The 16,319-nt window shown below is 46.8% G+C and overlaps 1 protein-coding gene across 2 annotated transcripts in view; it reads left to right on the forward strand.

Moving 5' to 3' along the window:
• Positions 1 to 16,319, forward strand: part of LOC137432221 (POZ (BTB) and AT hook-containing zinc finger 1) — a 65,717-nt gene that overhangs the window by 34,411 nt on the left and 14,987 nt on the right. Inside the window, exons 5-7 of one of the 2 annotated variants that reach the window (XM_068123960.2) lie at positions 3,233 to 3,296; positions 4,909 to 5,071; positions 5,242 to 5,347. In XM_068123960.2, the coding sequence (XP_067980061.1) occupies positions 3,233 to 3,296; positions 4,909 to 5,071; positions 5,242 to 5,342 (328 nt within the window). In that variant the 3' untranslated portion in view covers positions 5,343 to 5,347. Of the gene's footprint in view, positions 1 to 3,232; positions 3,297 to 4,908; positions 5,093 to 5,241; positions 5,348 to 16,319 lie in introns of both variants that reach the window. The other variant, XM_068123959.2, reaches the window with a different exon arrangement.

Here is a 16,319-nt window from a genome sequence, read left to right on the forward strand (position 1 = left end):
AATGCCTCAACAACTGTTTGCCTCAAAATGTTGTTTCTCAAAACCATCTCTGTAGCCACCTTTCCCAGTCGAATCCAGCTGCTCCTGGATTCTGTGTCCTTCTCTCCTGACAAGGTGGAGAAGTTTCTGTCAAACCTCAACACTGATTCTGCAACGGGACCAGACAGCATCAGCCTACGGGTCCTAAAATCCTGCTCTGCCGCTCTATCCCACCCTCTCTCTCTGTTCTCTTCACCCTCTCTTTTGCTCAAGGTCATCTGCCATCATCTTGGAAATCAGCCAACATTACCGCCTTACACAAAAAATGTGCAAAAACAGATCCTTGCAACTACAGACCAATCAGCCTGCTCCTAATAATCAGCAAGGTAATGGAATCCATCATCGCTTCTGATATTAATTCCTTCTTCTTCTCCAATGTCTTGATCTCTGATCATTAATTGCGATTCAGACCAGGCCACTTTACTCTGGACATGCATGTAGAACATGTCTTTCAATCCTGACAAATCTCACACTCTCACTATGTCTCTCTGGAAAGACCATTTGGAAAACCCTCCCATCGACTTTCCCAACAATCCTCTCGAAGAAGTTCTGTCACTCAAGCTTTTGGGTCTCACTATCTGCCATATCCCTGGTGTTGGGCTAGCGGCTTAGGATCCAAGGATCCTGGGTTCGAATCCCGGTCGATCGCTGAATTAACGCCAGGGGGGTTGACTCAGCCTGTCATCCTTCCGAGGTCGGCTAATTGAGTACCAGTTCACTGGTAATTCCCTGTTTGTCGTTAAAGGCGGCAAAAAGGGTTGGCGTCAGGAAGGGCATCCGGCCGTAAAACATTGCTTCAAATAGGGGACCGAAAAACAACAACAACCACGGTTCCCGAAAAAGGCCAACCCCCGCTTTGCGGGGAAAAATGGCCTCTAAAGGTGGTTATCTGCCATGATCTTTCCTGGGAAAACCACATTTCCAATCTGGCCTCCAAAGCCAGCCACCGACTGGACATCCTGACACCGACTTTCTTGGCACCTTTGAGCTTCTCACCACATACAAAGCTTTCATTGCAGAGTGAGGAAGAGAGATTTTGATAAAGATAGCAGTCCCACCACCAGGACGAGGCTCAGGTCTATCATACCAGAGTAGGGATTAACCGGGGAGAGAAATTAAGGAATCAGAGACATCGTGAAGGAGGAAACTTTCTGTTAAGCAGATCAAGTCTGGTTTGTCTTATTTTTTGATTTTATTTTGATGAAGATCCATATCCGGATCTGGATCTGTGTATTTTAAAGTGCTTCTTCACCATTGAGAGATGGGGCTAAACCGATATATATGACGATATCTCAAAAGGTTATGAACGGATTCGTACGAAACGTGGGGGACAGGTTGTGTAGGTGTCAAGGACGAATCAATTCTATTTTGCTGAAGATCCGGATCCGGATACGACAATTTTTAATTCTTTCAAGTTACTTTTCACTGTTGTGCGACAGGGCCAAAAACTATATGCAGCATGATATTTCAAAAAGTTGTGGATGCCTTTTGACGAAACTTGGTGAATGAGTTGGGTCGGTGACAATAACAAGCCGATTAGATTTTGGTTCAAGTCTGGATCCACATCCGGCCTATCAGTGGGATACAAAACGTGAACTGTTCAGCTTGGCGGAGGTATGCTCTCTACCGAGTGCCATTGTAGTTAATTTAGTTATTCGAAGAAGTCTTGGAAAAACGCCACAATAAGCTATTTATACATGTTAAGACGGTGTTTGGCCAAGGAGGAAAACCCCCCTTGGGTGTGCGGGGTTGGTGGAGGAATGAAGTCGCTCCATCCTCCATCATGTAACCCTGACTACCGGTGTCAAGTTTGCTTGAGAATTGATAAGTGTCGACCGAATGTATCACGGTCAAACAGACAGACCGACACCAAATTGCTAATTCCGGTTTGATGATTTCAGTTGCGGTTTGGAAATGGTGGCACTGACAGAGAGACAACAACAGAGTCTGCAGGTTTGCGAGAACAACCGGGTCGAGTACTATTGGCTCAAACCCCAATGCCGGCCTTGAGTGGGCACCCGAGGCCAGCAGACGAGCGCGTTACTTTAGCCTTATTACGGTGCACGTACTCCAGCAGGAGCGGAAGGTGGGCCGAGAAGGATACTCCTGCCCTCCGGGCGGAAGTGCCTTCTGGTTGTTACAATGTCAGAAGTCTGGTCGTCTGCAGCATCCCGTATATTATGCTAAACTGGGGCAATGGCGTCTGGAACAGCGTTTGTCTGTATGTCCCTTCCGCCGGCATTTTGTGGTTTATTCCCTTTAAATTTCCTTTTCTCTGCAACCTTTGGTGCGATTGACAAGATTTTCACCATCGGAGCACCTCCTGTGTAATTTTTAATGGTCATTTTGTGGTCATAGGTCATGTGGAACAGGTGTTCCGCCTTGGAAAAACCGAAAAACTTCGCACCTCGATGTCTCCAAAACCTCTCCATGGAAAATAAATGAAAGGTGGCTCATCGTACAGTACTCCCCATGCGGAATAACATATGTTAAGGATGATGCCATAGTTGCCTTCATTACAACGTCATAAAACGACAAGTGGAACACTTAATCCCATCGGTATGAAATTTATTGAGCGTGATCTTGGGAAAAATAGGTCGAGAAATTTTTTTTTGATCACATCATCGGTAATGTGGTTCGGCAGCCATATTTTGACAGTGTAGCCCATAGGGAAATGTCGTCTGGAACAGCATTTGTCTGTTCATCTGGTGTATATAAGTCCTGAACAAACGTCCATTAATCAGAGCTGAGGATCTGGTCACATGACAGGGGGACAGCAGATCCTCCACTCAGCAGATCCAAGCTCGGCTACGCCGTCGTTAGACAGACTATCAGTCTTGTTTTCATTGTTTGCACAAACAGCAAGCATATTAAACACGTTTTATTCGCCTTCGCAGACACACAGACACATTGGACACATCTCGACTTGCTTTCACTTTAGATGAGATTATAAGAATCCATCTTTTGTCTGTTCTTACTTGTTGCTCACTTTCTCGGTTCTGTTTCACTTTATTTTCTCCGACCTCGCCACGCTATTTTTTTTTCTCACTATTTTTTCCTCCCCCCTTCCTTCCTCCACATTACATTACCTTGTCTCATTACACTCCGTGCCCATATATCTTTTTTTTGTAATTATTTATTGCAGTGGACATTGACCTCATTGGCTGATTGTGTCACCCTTTTTGCACCACAGGCCAGACCATCTAAGCAACCATGTACGGCAGGTGCACTCTACGGAGAGGCCGTTCAAGTGCCAGGTTATACTCCACTTTATTGTCCCCCGTCGCACAGCGGAGCGAAAGGGGGACTATGGTTTTCCCCTCCGTCCGTGTGTCCGTCTGTCCGTCCGTGCGTGCGTGTGTGTCTGTGCGTGTTTGCGTGCATAAGCGAAGGACCGCATTCGAATTTGGTGTGTGGGTGCAACCCACGTCAAAATCCAAGATGGCCGCCGCCATGTATGTCTGATGCCATGTATGTCTGAACCTTGTGAGATGAATATCTTGAAAAATAAGCGAAGTACCAACTTCTAATCTGGTGTGTGGGTGTATTTAGGCATAAGGAAGAACGCTATTGAAAATTGGGTCGCCACGTCAAAATCCAAGATGGCCGCCGCCATGTATGTCTGAACCTTGTGAGCTGAATATCTTGAAAAATAAGCGAAGTACCAACTTCTAATCTGGTGTGTGGGTGTATCTAGGCATAAGGAAGAACGCTATTGAAAATTGGGTCGCCACGTCAAAATCCAAGATGGCCGCCGCCATGTATGCCTGAACCTTGTGAGATTGGGAGATGTAATTGGGAGATGAATATATTGAAAAATAAGCGAAGTACCAACTTCTAATTTGGTGTGTGGGTGTATCTCGGCATAAGGAAGAACGCTATTGTAAATTGGGTCGCCACGTCAAAATCCAAGATGGCCGCCGCCATATATATGTCTGAACCTTGTGAGAGAAATATCTCGAAAAATAAGCGAAGTACCAACTTCTAATCTGGTGTGTGGGTATATCTAGGCACAAGGAAGAACGCTATTGAAAGTTGGGTCGCCACGTCAAAATCCAAGATGGCCGCCACCATATATATGTCTGAAACTTGTGAGCGAAATATCTCGAAAAATAAGCGAAGTACCAACTTCTAATCTGGTGTGTGGGTATATCTAGGCACAAGGAAGAAGGCTATTGTAAATTGGGTCGCCACGTCAAAATACAAGATGGCCGCCACCATATATATGTCTGAAACTTGTGAGCGAAATATCTCGAAAAATAAGCGAAGTACCAACTTCTAATCTGGTGTGTGGGTATATCTAGGCACAAGGAAGAAGGCTATTGTAAATTGGGTCGCCACGTCAAAATCCAAGATGGCCGCCGCCATGTATGTCTGAACCTTGTGAGATGAATATCTTGAAAAATAAGCGAAGTACCAACTTCTAATCTGGTGTGTGGGTGTATCTCGGCATAAGGAAGACCGCTATTGTAAATTGGGTCGCCACGTCAAAATCCAAGATGGCCGCTATATGTCTGAACCTTGTGAGCGAAATATCATATCATAGCATGTTTTCTGCGTCTTCCACTTTGTCAACTCACATCACTTCACCGACGGGGGACCTAGGCGTAACGCTTGTTTATATCCCTTCTCCTTGTTCCAATAATCACCTCTCGCTTTCTTCCCAGCCGTTTCATTCCCCAGTACACGTCCTGTCTGCCGGTCAGTTCCCCTTTTATTGTCTATGTGTTCCTTGGATGGGCAGCTGCCACTTTTTTCCTTCATGTGACATTTGTTTAACATTTCATGTCACATCTATGCGTTGTGCCCATGAAATTTATCAGTGGACTCATTAACCTGTCGTCTCTCTTGCATGTGCCTGACATGCAGACGTGTGAAGCAGCCTTTGCCACAAAAGATCGCCTGCGATCTCACATGGGACGGCACGAGGAGAAGGTTGCATGCCACGTGTGCGGCAAGCAGCTAGGGGCTAGCCAGCTCCCCGAACACATGAAAGCCCACGCAGAGCAACCAAGCCACGTGTGCAACATATGTAATAAGGGCGTTGTCTCATGTTAGTCGTGTACGGTTTTTGTGTCCCTCTCTTTGTTTTATCTCTCCCCACCTTCCTGTCCCCTCCTCCCTTCCGACCCCCCCTTCCCCTTCCCCCCCCCCCCCCATTCCTCGTTTTAATTTCATTGCATCTTTATACTTTTCCCACAGCCAAGGACCTATGTTGCGTGGGTCACCTGACGGGACAAATCTCTGCACAGATCCCAGCACCCATTCCTACACCGGGTCCAGCCTACTTCCCCATGTACTGACTGAGGTTGGCATTTACAGATAACATTGCCACAATCATCCTTGTGGTTTGTCCAATAGATGCAACGACTGTCTGTCAAAATACAACAACAACAACATGCATTTTAAAGCCATTTTCCCTGCTAGAGCGGGGGTTCGCCTTGCGGTCCCCATGACGATCTTCTCCATTTTTGCCCTATTTTCTGCATCTCTCCTTGTTAACCCCCTTGCCCGCATTTCTTCTTCCACCATCTTTAGCCAAGTCTTTCTCGGTCTTCCCCGTCCTCTACTTCCTTCTACATTCATTTCCATCACTCTTCTCAACCAGTCACTTTCATCCTTCCTCAACACATGACCAAACCATCTCAACCTGTTCCTCTTCACAGCATCAATCACAGGCTCTATTCCCATCATCTTTCGCAATTCATCATTTGTCTTCCGCTCTCTCTCAACGATACTCCGCACATCCATCGAACCATTCGCATTTCCACCCTTTCCAACCTTCGTTGCTGCTCTACATTCATGACCCATGTCTCGCTCCCATAAATCATAACACTTCTCACACATGCAGCACACACCTTTCCCTTCAGCTTCAACGACACTCCCCTCCTCGTCAGCACGCCACTCAGTTCCAGAAACTTCTTCCATGCACATCTCACTCGAGCAACCATTGCCGAGTCTGATCCACCTTCTCCATTCAGCATGTCTCCGAAGTAGCAAAATGTTTTCACACCTTCCAGCTTCACGCCGTCTCCAAGATCCAACTCAACATTTCTTCCATCTGCAGCTCCCTCTGTGCACACCTTACATTTGAAAGTAGCTGCCACACTGGTTAATGACCCTCTCAGACCACTACATTTTTGATGAACCCACTCAGCGCACATTGTACATTGAATGGAGTTCACTCTGACACCCTTCCTACACACAGCACAGGGCCACTTCCCAGTTCTTTCCACCTCACCACATGCTTTACCACTTGCCATCACCTTCGTCTTTCCGATATTCACCTTCAGACCTTTTGTCTCCATACATTCCTACCACTTGTTCATCTTTTCCTTCAGTCCATCCATACTTTTCGCAATCAACACCAGATCATCTGCATACAACAACTCCCACGGTAAACCCTCCTTTACGTTCTGAGCCAGCACCTCCATCACAGCTACAAATAGTAGTGGACTTAGTACCGACCCCTGATGCACTCCCACCTTCACCTCAAACTCACCACTGTTCCCGTCCTTTGTCCTTACAGCCATGTGCGCTCTTTTTTACATTGCCATCACTTCTCTGATAAACCATTCCTCCACTCCTAACTTCCTCAATGCCCATGTCAATACTTCGTGTGGAACCCTATCGAATGATTTCTCCAGATCAACAAACCCAAGAAACAACTTCTTCCTCTTCTCCATGTACTTCTCCTGCAACTGCCTCACAATGAAAAGCGCGTCTGTCGTTCCTCTTCTTGGCATAAATCCAAACTGCATTTCGTCGATCTTCACTTTCTTCCTTATCCTCCTCTCCAACACCCTTTCCAATACCTTCATTCCATGCTCCAATAACTTTATCGCTTCGGTACGAGCCACAGTCCAGAGGGTCACCTTTCCACTTGTAGAGAGGGACGGGGGTACTCGGTTCCCAATCCACTGGAATGCGGCCTTCTTTCACCACCAGATTTTAGATCTCTGTCATTCTCTTCACACTCCAACTTCCTGCTGCCTTTTTTCTTTTCTTTTTCTGTATACAGAGTCGAGGCTCGTGAAAGAGCTAACATTTATCAAACAAACAAATCAAACAGACAAGTAAACAAAGTATATAAAAATGGGAGCGGTCGATAAGATGGGGAGAGAAGGGGAGGAAGCACACAAACACAACATTTGAGGGCAGGGACATCGGGAGATGTGTGGGAGGCAGAGGGCCTGGGGGGAGGCAGGATAGGTATAAAACGCAAGGACACCAAGGACTTCCAGGAAAGAAGACAAAAGTCACCTTAAAAAAGTGGATTTGGGGTGAAATTAGCGGGGGTAGAAAAGATCAAGGTTTTGAATTGGGGAAGATAAGAGATCGTGGTGAACAGCCGTTTTAAAGACCTGGAGGGAGGAGTGGGATTGAAGAGAGTGAGGGAGTTTGTTCCAGAGGCGGGAGAAAAGAGGAATGAAGGAGTGAAGGTGAGCAGAGAGTCTTGATTTTGGCAGTTTAACCATAAGAGGGTTGCAGGCTGATCTTGTGTGACCGGCAGGAATATTTGGGGGACAGAGCCCAGAGAGAGCTGGGGGAGCAAGGCCGGAGAGGAGTCGGTAGAAGACGGAAAGACCACCAACCTGCCTGCGGTGAGTAAGTGAAAGGCCCTCGGAGATAGCGTCATCGCGGGAGATTCCAATGATTCTGAACGCTTTGGTTTCAACAGCGTGAAGACGAGCTAGGTGTGAGGCAGGAGCACCAGCCCAGAGGGGAGAGCAGTATTCCATTGAGCTGCAGATGAAAGCCTTGTATGTGGTGAGGAGCTCAGGTGTGCTAAGGAAGGACTTCGCACGACGGAGGATGCCCAGTCGGCGACTGGCTTTGGAGGCCAGCTTGGAAATGTGGTTTTCCCAGGAAAGATCATGGCAGATAGTGAGACCCAAAAGCTTGAGTGACAGAACTTCTTGGAGAGGATTATTCAGAAAGTAGATGGGAGGGTTGTCCAGTCGGTCTTTTCGGAGAGACATCGTAAGAGTGTGAGATTTGTCAGGATTGAAAGACATGTTCCACTTGTTTGCCTTCAACATATCTCCCACAACTCCCATCGGCCCTCCGCTTTTCTACTCTTCATTGCTTTTATCGCTTCCTCAACTTCCTTCTCAGTTATCTTCTCTGCCGGTCCTAAAACTGGGTTACTCTCTAAGTTGCCATCCCATTCATTCTCTGTATTCAACAGCATTTCCATATATCTTTTCCATCTTCCTTTAATTCTATCTGGGTCCACAACGATTTGTCCCACTTCATCCTTCAAGCAACTCACCCCCATCACATCACACCTCTCTTTCGCTATCTGCTTTGCAATCCTGAATACCGCTCTCTGACCCTCTTCCGAATCCAAGCGTTCTCCAAACATTTTCCTACAGGCCTCCTGCGCCTTTGCTACCTCTTTCTTTGCAGCCTTCTTGGCTGCCTTATAACTTTCATGCTCTGCTGTTTCTGCTCCCGTACCCTTCGCCTTCTGCCACTCCTTGAACTTCTTCCTCTTCTCATCAATCCTCTTTCCAACTTCATCCCACCACCATGTTTCCGAGTGCCTCGGTGGTCCTTTTGTCCATCCACATACCTCACCAACGGCTCCCAACAGACTAGCTTTCATTGACATCCAACCACTTTCAAGCTCAACCACATCATCCTCTACCCTACTCAGCCTCTTTTTAATGCCTCCCTCACTGTCACCTCTTTCAACCTCCACACCTTCATTCTCTGTTGGTACTTCACCCGCCGAGCTCTCCTCGCACCTTTCACCCTTATGTCGCAGACAACCAAGTGGTGCTGTGAAACAGCCTCCTCCCCCGGGATCACCTTTGTGTCCCGGAGGTGCCCCCTATCTCGCCTACGCACCATCAGGTAGTCAACGGTTGTCGTCGACCCACCTGACGTGTATGTAACAAGCTTATCCTCTTTTTGGAACTATTACAAATCAACAAATCAGCTCCATCAGCAAACTCCAAAATCCTTTCACATTCTCCATTTCTCACACCATATCCGTAACCCCCATGAACTCCCTCAAAACCATCCATAGATGTCAAAATGTAGTTTTAAAAAACCTGAGTAATTATGACATTGTGAACTGTTGCTGTTGATTCCTTCCGCTGGAACCTTGATGTCGTGCTGCTTCTATAACCCAGTATTTTCTATTTAATATTCATCTTTTCCATTCTTGCTTTTCTTTTTTGTAAACGTCCTACAGGATCTGAGAGATTCCACACAACTGTGACAATAATTTGGGATTTCAATCTGTGTTGGCAATTCGCTTTTGAACCCCATTGGTGCTTCTCCACCATAGGAGTGGACTCGGCTCACTGACTCAACATGAGCCATGACGGCTAGCTTGCCACGCTCAGAAAGTCCAGTTAGCCAGAGCGCATGAAAAGAACCTCTGTGGCATCATGCGGTGTAATTCCACCACCCACTGTTCCATTATCCACATTCTGTCCATTAAGGTGTTCATTATTTGTGAAGTTCAGATTTTTAAGCATTCTCACCCAGGGCCGGATTTAGGGGAGGACCAACGGGACATTTGTCCAGGGCCCACACTCCAGAGGGGACCACAAAAATACATACGATCAAGTGCAAAAAACAAAAAGCAAAACAAATACCAGAATAAATACATTTATTTATGTATAAAGCTAGTATTATTTACTCCCTTGTTAGCAGAGCAGCGATGAGAGACAGGAATTCAAGGTATAATATAAATAATCCAACGTATAATTAAAAAAACAAACGGTAATACCCGTACAAGTAACGAGTGAGATACCATAACTAGAACGGCACTCAGTAGAGAGCATACCTCCGCCTAGTTGGCCATATCACTCAATGGTGAAGAATCACTTTTAAAATTCCACTAGTTGGATCCGGATCCGAATCTTCACCAAAAATGAATCGATTCTTCCTTGTCACACACACACCATGTCCAACAAGTTTCGTCCAAATCCATCCATAACTTTTTGAGATATCCCGCTATGTATCGTTTTTGGCCCTATCTCCCAATGGTGAAGAATCACTGAAGATAATTAAATAATTCTCATATCCGAATCCATTTTCAGATCTTTACCAAAATCGAATCGAATCGTCCTTGTCACATACACAACATGTCCAACAAACAAGTTTCGGCCAAATCCGTCCACAACTTTTTGAGATATTTTGTTCACAAACGGACAAACAGGGGTGAAAACATAACCTCCATCCACCTTTGGTGGCGGAGGTAAAAATGGGAGGTTTTGCATCATCACGTAAAAATCACGCAACCACGAACGACGTGGAATTGTTTCATACATTAGGCCGAATCTTATTATAATGGAGCTTATCCCTAGTTTTCTTTCATCTTATTATAATGAATTATAATGGATACAATGCTGGATAGATGTAATGCAAGTATTACGTCAGTCCAAGCAGAAGACATCGAACTATCACACATGATTAAATGACTGGAATCTCTAAAATCATATCTTCAAAACATTTGCAATGATTTTGATGATTATGACGAACGCGTCGTCCAATTAGCAGTTGAGAAGACATACCGGAATGCAACATGACGGAGAGACGATTTCCCAGTGATTTAGATTGTAAACTGTTTTTTACCTCCGCCACCAAAGGTGGATGGAAGTTATCTTTTCACCCCTGTCTGTTTGTTACTTGCCGGAATAGATTCCAGCAAGTATGTTGGTTGGTTTGTTTGTCTGTCTGTTTGTCTGTTTGTGCGCAGTACTACGTCTACATCGTTGCACATAGAGTCGCCATACTTTACACACATATTTGCCTTGCCCTGGAATAGACTGTGCCCAATTTTTAACTCTCTAGTCTCGGCCCAAGGTCAAGCTCAAGGTCACCCAAAACGTGAAATCAGGGGGGTCGAGTTTTCATTAAAAATATATTTCAAACCACTATAACTCTAAAACACAACAACAACAACATGCATTTTAAGGCCATTTTCCCTGCTAGAGCAGGGGTCAGCCTTGCGGTCCCCATGACAATCTTCTCCATTTTGCCATATTTTCTGCATCTCTCCTTGTTAACCCCCTTGCCCGCATTTCTTCTTCCACCATCTTAAGCCAAGTCTTTCTCGGTCTTCCCCGTCCTCTACTTCCTTCTACATTCATTTCCATCACTCTTCTCAACCAGTCACTTTCATCCTTCCTCAACACATGACCAAACCATCTCAACCTGTTCCTCTTCACAGCATCAATCACAGGCTCTATTCCCATCATCTTTCGCAGTTCATCATTTGTCTTCCTCTCTCTTAACGATACTCCGCACATCCACTGAACCATTCGCATTTCCACCCTTTCCAGCCTTCGTTGCTGCTCTACATTCATGACCCATGTCTCGCTCCCATAAATCATAACACTTCTCACACATGCAGCATACACCTTTCCCTTCAGCTTCAACGACACTCCCCTCCTCATCAGCACGCCACTCAGTTCCCGAAACCTCTTCCATGCACATCTCACTCTTGCAACCGTTGCCGAGTCTGATCCACCTTCTCCATTCAGCATGTCTCCAACAACAACAACAACAACATGCATTTTAAGGCCATTTTCCCTGCTAGAGCGGGGGTTAGCCTTGCGGTCCCCATGACATTCTTCTCCATTTTGCCCTATTTTCTGCATCTCTCCTTGGTAACCCCCTTGCCCGCATTTCTTCTTCCACCATCTTTAGCCAAGTCTTTCTCGGTCTTCCCCGTCCTCTACTTCCCTCTACATTAATTTCCATCACTCTTCTCAACCAGTCACTTTCATCCTTCCTCAACACATGACCAAACCATCTCAACCTGTTCCTCTTCACAACATCAATCACAGGCAATATTCCCATCATCTTTCGCAAATCATCATTTGTCTTCCTCTCTCTAAACGATACTCCGCACATCCATCGAACCATTCGCATTTCCACCCTTTCCAGCCTTTGTTGCTGCTCTACGTTCATTACCCATGTCTCGCTCCCAGAAATCATAACACTTCTCACACATGCAGCATACACCTTTCCCTTCAGCTTCAGCGACACTCTCCTCCTCATCAGCACGCCACTCAGTTTCCGAAACTTCTTCCATGCACATCTCACTCGAGCAACCGTTGCCGAGTCTGATCCACCTTCTCCATTCAGCATGTCTCCGAGGTAGCAAAATGTTTTCACACCTTCCAGCTTCATGCCGTCCCCAAGATCCAACTCAACATTTCCTCCATCTGCAGCTCCCTCTGTGCACACCTTACATTTGAATGTAGCTGCCACACTGGTAAATGACCCTCTCAGACCACTACATTTTTGATGAACCCACTCATTGCACATTGTACATTGAATGGAGTTCACTCCGACACCCTTCCTGCACACAGCACACGGCCACTTCCCAGTTCTTTCCACCTCACCACATGCTTTACCACTTGCCATCACCTTCGTCTTTCCGATATTCACCTTCAGACCTTTTGTCTCCATACATTCCTTCCACTTGTTCATCTTTTCCTTCAGTCCATGCATACTTTCCGCAATCAACACCAGATCATCTGCATACAACAACTCCCACGGTAAACCCTCCTTTACGTTCTGAGCCAGCACCTCCATCACAGCTACAAATAGTAGTGGACTTAGTACCGACCCCTGATGCACTCCCACCTTCACCTCAAACTCACCACTGTTCCCGTCCTTCGTCCTTACAGCTGTGCGCGCTCTTTTGTACATTGCCATCACTACTCTGATCAACCATTCCTCCATTCCTAACTTCCTCAATGCCCATGTCAATACTTTGCGTGGAACCCTATCGAATGCTTTCTCCACATCAACAAACCCAAAAAACAACTTTTTTTTTTTTTTTTTTTTTTTTGTATACAAGATCGAGGCTCGTGAAAGAGCGAACATTAATCACACAGAAAGACAAACAGACACATAAAACAAATAACATCGGGAGCGGTAGACAAGAAGGGGAGAGAGGGGGAAGGACACAAACACAACATTTGAGAGCAGGGACCGAGAGACATGGAGACATCGAGAGATCTGTGGGAGGGAGAGGGCTTTGGGGGGGAGGCATGTGGAGGGGGGGGGGTGGGAGAGGTATAAACATATGGACACTGCCAGGATTTCCAGGAAAGAAGTTGGAATTTCAAACAAGGTGGATCTGGGGTGAATTAGTGGGGGTAGAAAAGATCAAGGTTATGGATGGGGGAAGATAAGAGATGGTGGTGAACAGCTGTTTTAAAGACCTGGAGGGAGGAGAGGGATTGAAGGGAGTGTGGGAGTTTGTTCCACAGGCGGGAGAAAAGAGGAATGAAAGAGTGAAGGTGAGCAGAGAGCCGAGATTTCGGCAGTTTAACCATCAGAGGGTTGCTGGCAGATCTTGTGCGACCTGTAGGAATATTTGGGGGACAGAGCACAGAGAGAGCTGGGGGAGCAAGGCCGGAGAGGAGTCGGTAGAAGACAGAAAGGCCACCTACCTGCCTGCGGTGAGTGAGTGAAAGGCCCTCAGAGATAGCTTCATCGCGGGAGATTCCAATGATTTTGAAAGCTTTGGATTCAACAGCGTGAAGCCGAGCCAGGTGTGAGGCAGGAGCACCAGCCCATAGGGGAGAACAGTATTCCATTGAGCTGCGGATGAAAGCCTTGTATGTGGTGAGGAGCTCAGGTGTGCCGAGGAAGGACTTCGCACGACGGAGGATGCCCAGTCGGCGACTGGCTTTGGAGGCCAGCTTGGAAATGTGGTTTTCCCAAGAAAGATCATGGCAGATAGTGAGACCCAAAAGCTTGAGTGACAGAACTTCTTGGAGAGGATTGTTGAGAAAGTAGATGGGAGGGTTGTCCAGTCGAGCTTTTCGGAGAGACATAGTAAGAGAGTGAGATTTGTCAGGATTGAAAGACATGTTCCACTTGTTTGACCAGTCTGTGATTTTGTCCAGGTCTTCAGAGAGTGAGGAGGCTGCAGACTGCCGATCTGAGGGAAGAGGAATGGAGCGGCAGAGAGTGGAGTCATCAGCAAAGAGATAGAGAGGATTTTCCAGAGAGTCAGAGAGATCATTGATAAAGACCAGAAAAAGTACAGGGCCCAGCACACTTCCTTGGGGAACTCCAGCCTGAACAGGAAGGGGAGATGAGAGAAATCCATTCAGGGCCACACGTTGACTACGACCAGAGAGGAAGTCCGCAAGCCATGCATGGAGATTTCCATGGATACCATAGGAGGAGAGTTTGGTGAGCAGAGCTGGGTGCCAGACCGTATCAAAGGCCCTTGATATGTCAAGGGAGACAGCTCTGATTTCCTGTTTGGCATTGAGGACCTCCATCCATTGTTGAGACAGCAGAAGCAGCATGTCCAGAGTAGAGTGACCTGGTCTGAAACCAAATTGATGATCAGAGATCAAGCCATTGGAGAAGAGGAAAGATTTCATATCCGAAGCAATGATGGATTCCATGACTTTGCTGATAATTGGGAGCAGGCTGATTGGTCTGTAGTTGCAAGGATCTGTTTTTGCACCTTTTTTGTGTAAAGCGGTAATGTTAGCTGATTTCCAGGATGCTGGCAGATGACCTTGAGCAAAAGATAGGGTGAAAAGAACAGAGAGAGGGTGAGATAGAGCGGCAGAGCAGGATTTTAGGACCCGTGGGCTGATGCCGTCTGGTCCAGTTGCAGAATCAGAGTCGAGGTTTGACAAAAACTCCTCCACCTTGTCAGGAGAGAAGGACACAGAGTCCAGGAGCAGTTGGGTTCGACTGGGAAAGGTGGGAACAGAGAGAGATGGGTTTGGGACTAAGGATTTTGAGGCGAACACAGAGTTGAGGCATTCGGCTTTGTCACGTGCGATGTCAACTGTGTGGCCATTTGAGGTAAGGGAGGGGATGGAGGGGGAACAAACACCAGAAACGGATTTGACCAGACGCCACCAGGATTTGGAGGAAGGAGACAGGTTTGAGAGTTCATTCTTGAGTGAGGAGAGATAGTGCTTCCTGGCACTCCTGAGGGTAGACACACACTTGTTCCGAGCTTGGTGGAAGGAACTGAGATTTCCTTCAGTTGGATTAGCCTTCCAAGAGGCAAAGGCAAGTTGTTTCAGGGCAACTGCCTCACCACAAGATTCAGTGTACCATGGACGGGAGGAAGGGTAAGACAATTGAAGGCGAGATGGGATAAATCTGTGCATGAGAGAGATCAGTTTGCTTTGGAAGAATTCCCAGGAAGAATTGATGTCAGAGGCAGTGGAGATGGGAGACCAATCCAGACGATTGATGGCTGCTTGAAGACCGTCCCAGTTGGCCTGAGTGAAATGCCAGACTCGTCGACGCTGAGGAGGCTCTCTGAGAATGGCCAGAGAGATGTCCACTTTGACAAGCACATGATCAGAAGAACCGATTGGAGCAGAAGAAGAGCAGCAGACATTAGCAGGGAAGTTTGTCATAAACAAGTCTAGAAGAGAAGATACTCCATTGGCTGAGATCCGGGTCGGGAAATTGACAGATTGTGTCAATCCCAGTGAGTCACAGAAGTCCTTTGCTGAGGTGCCATGACTAGTGAGAGAGGAACCCACACCCAACCAGGTGGCATGATGATAGTTGAAGTCACCACATATGAGGAAGAGAGAGTTGGGATGAGTGGATAGAAGTTGGTCCATGTTGTCAGACATTGAAATGTAGATGGAGTCATCACTGTTTGGGGGACGGTACAGAACACATATGAACAAAAGGTGGGAGCGGAGAGGAAGCCGTAACCAGAGGTACTCCTGCGGGTGAGGAGGAAAGAGAGCAGTGCAAGGAGAGTGAGGAAGAGAGTTTTTGACAAAGATAGCCACCCCACCACCAGGCCGAGGCTCAGGTCTATCATACCGGAGGAGGGAGTAACCAGGAAGAGATATTAAGGAATCAGAGACATCTTGAAGGAGGAAAGTCTCTGTTAAGCAGATCAAGTCTGGATTGTCAGAAGCAACCTGTATGGAGAGATCAGTCAGGTTTGAGCGAAGGCCCCGGATGTTTGAGGTCCATACCGTTAATGAAGAGAGAGGGGGAGCATCGGGTACAGGACAGGGGAGGGGAGGAGTAGGGTAAGATGAAGGATGAGAGGGGGAGGTAGGGAGAGCAGTTGATAGTGTTTCAGATGTTGCAGAAGAGTTCCAAGAAAGGGAAGGATGAGGAGGATGAAAGGTTTGATGGTGAAGGGATGCGGCACAGTGAGGGGTTGTTTGAGGGGGGGCAGAGGAAAGTAGAAGGTTTGGGGGGGTGGAGGTATGAGATAGAAGGGAGACGAAGTGGGGAGGAGGCAGCTTGGAGGAGGAGGGGGGAGGAGAGAGAATTGGGTG

Source organism: Myxine glutinosa, chromosome 8 (assembly GCF_964187855.1).
Source record: "Myxine glutinosa chromosome 8, kmMyxGlut1.1, whole genome shotgun sequence".
Taxonomy (NCBI): domain Eukaryota; kingdom Metazoa; phylum Chordata; class Myxini; order Myxiniformes; family Myxinidae; genus Myxine; species Myxine glutinosa.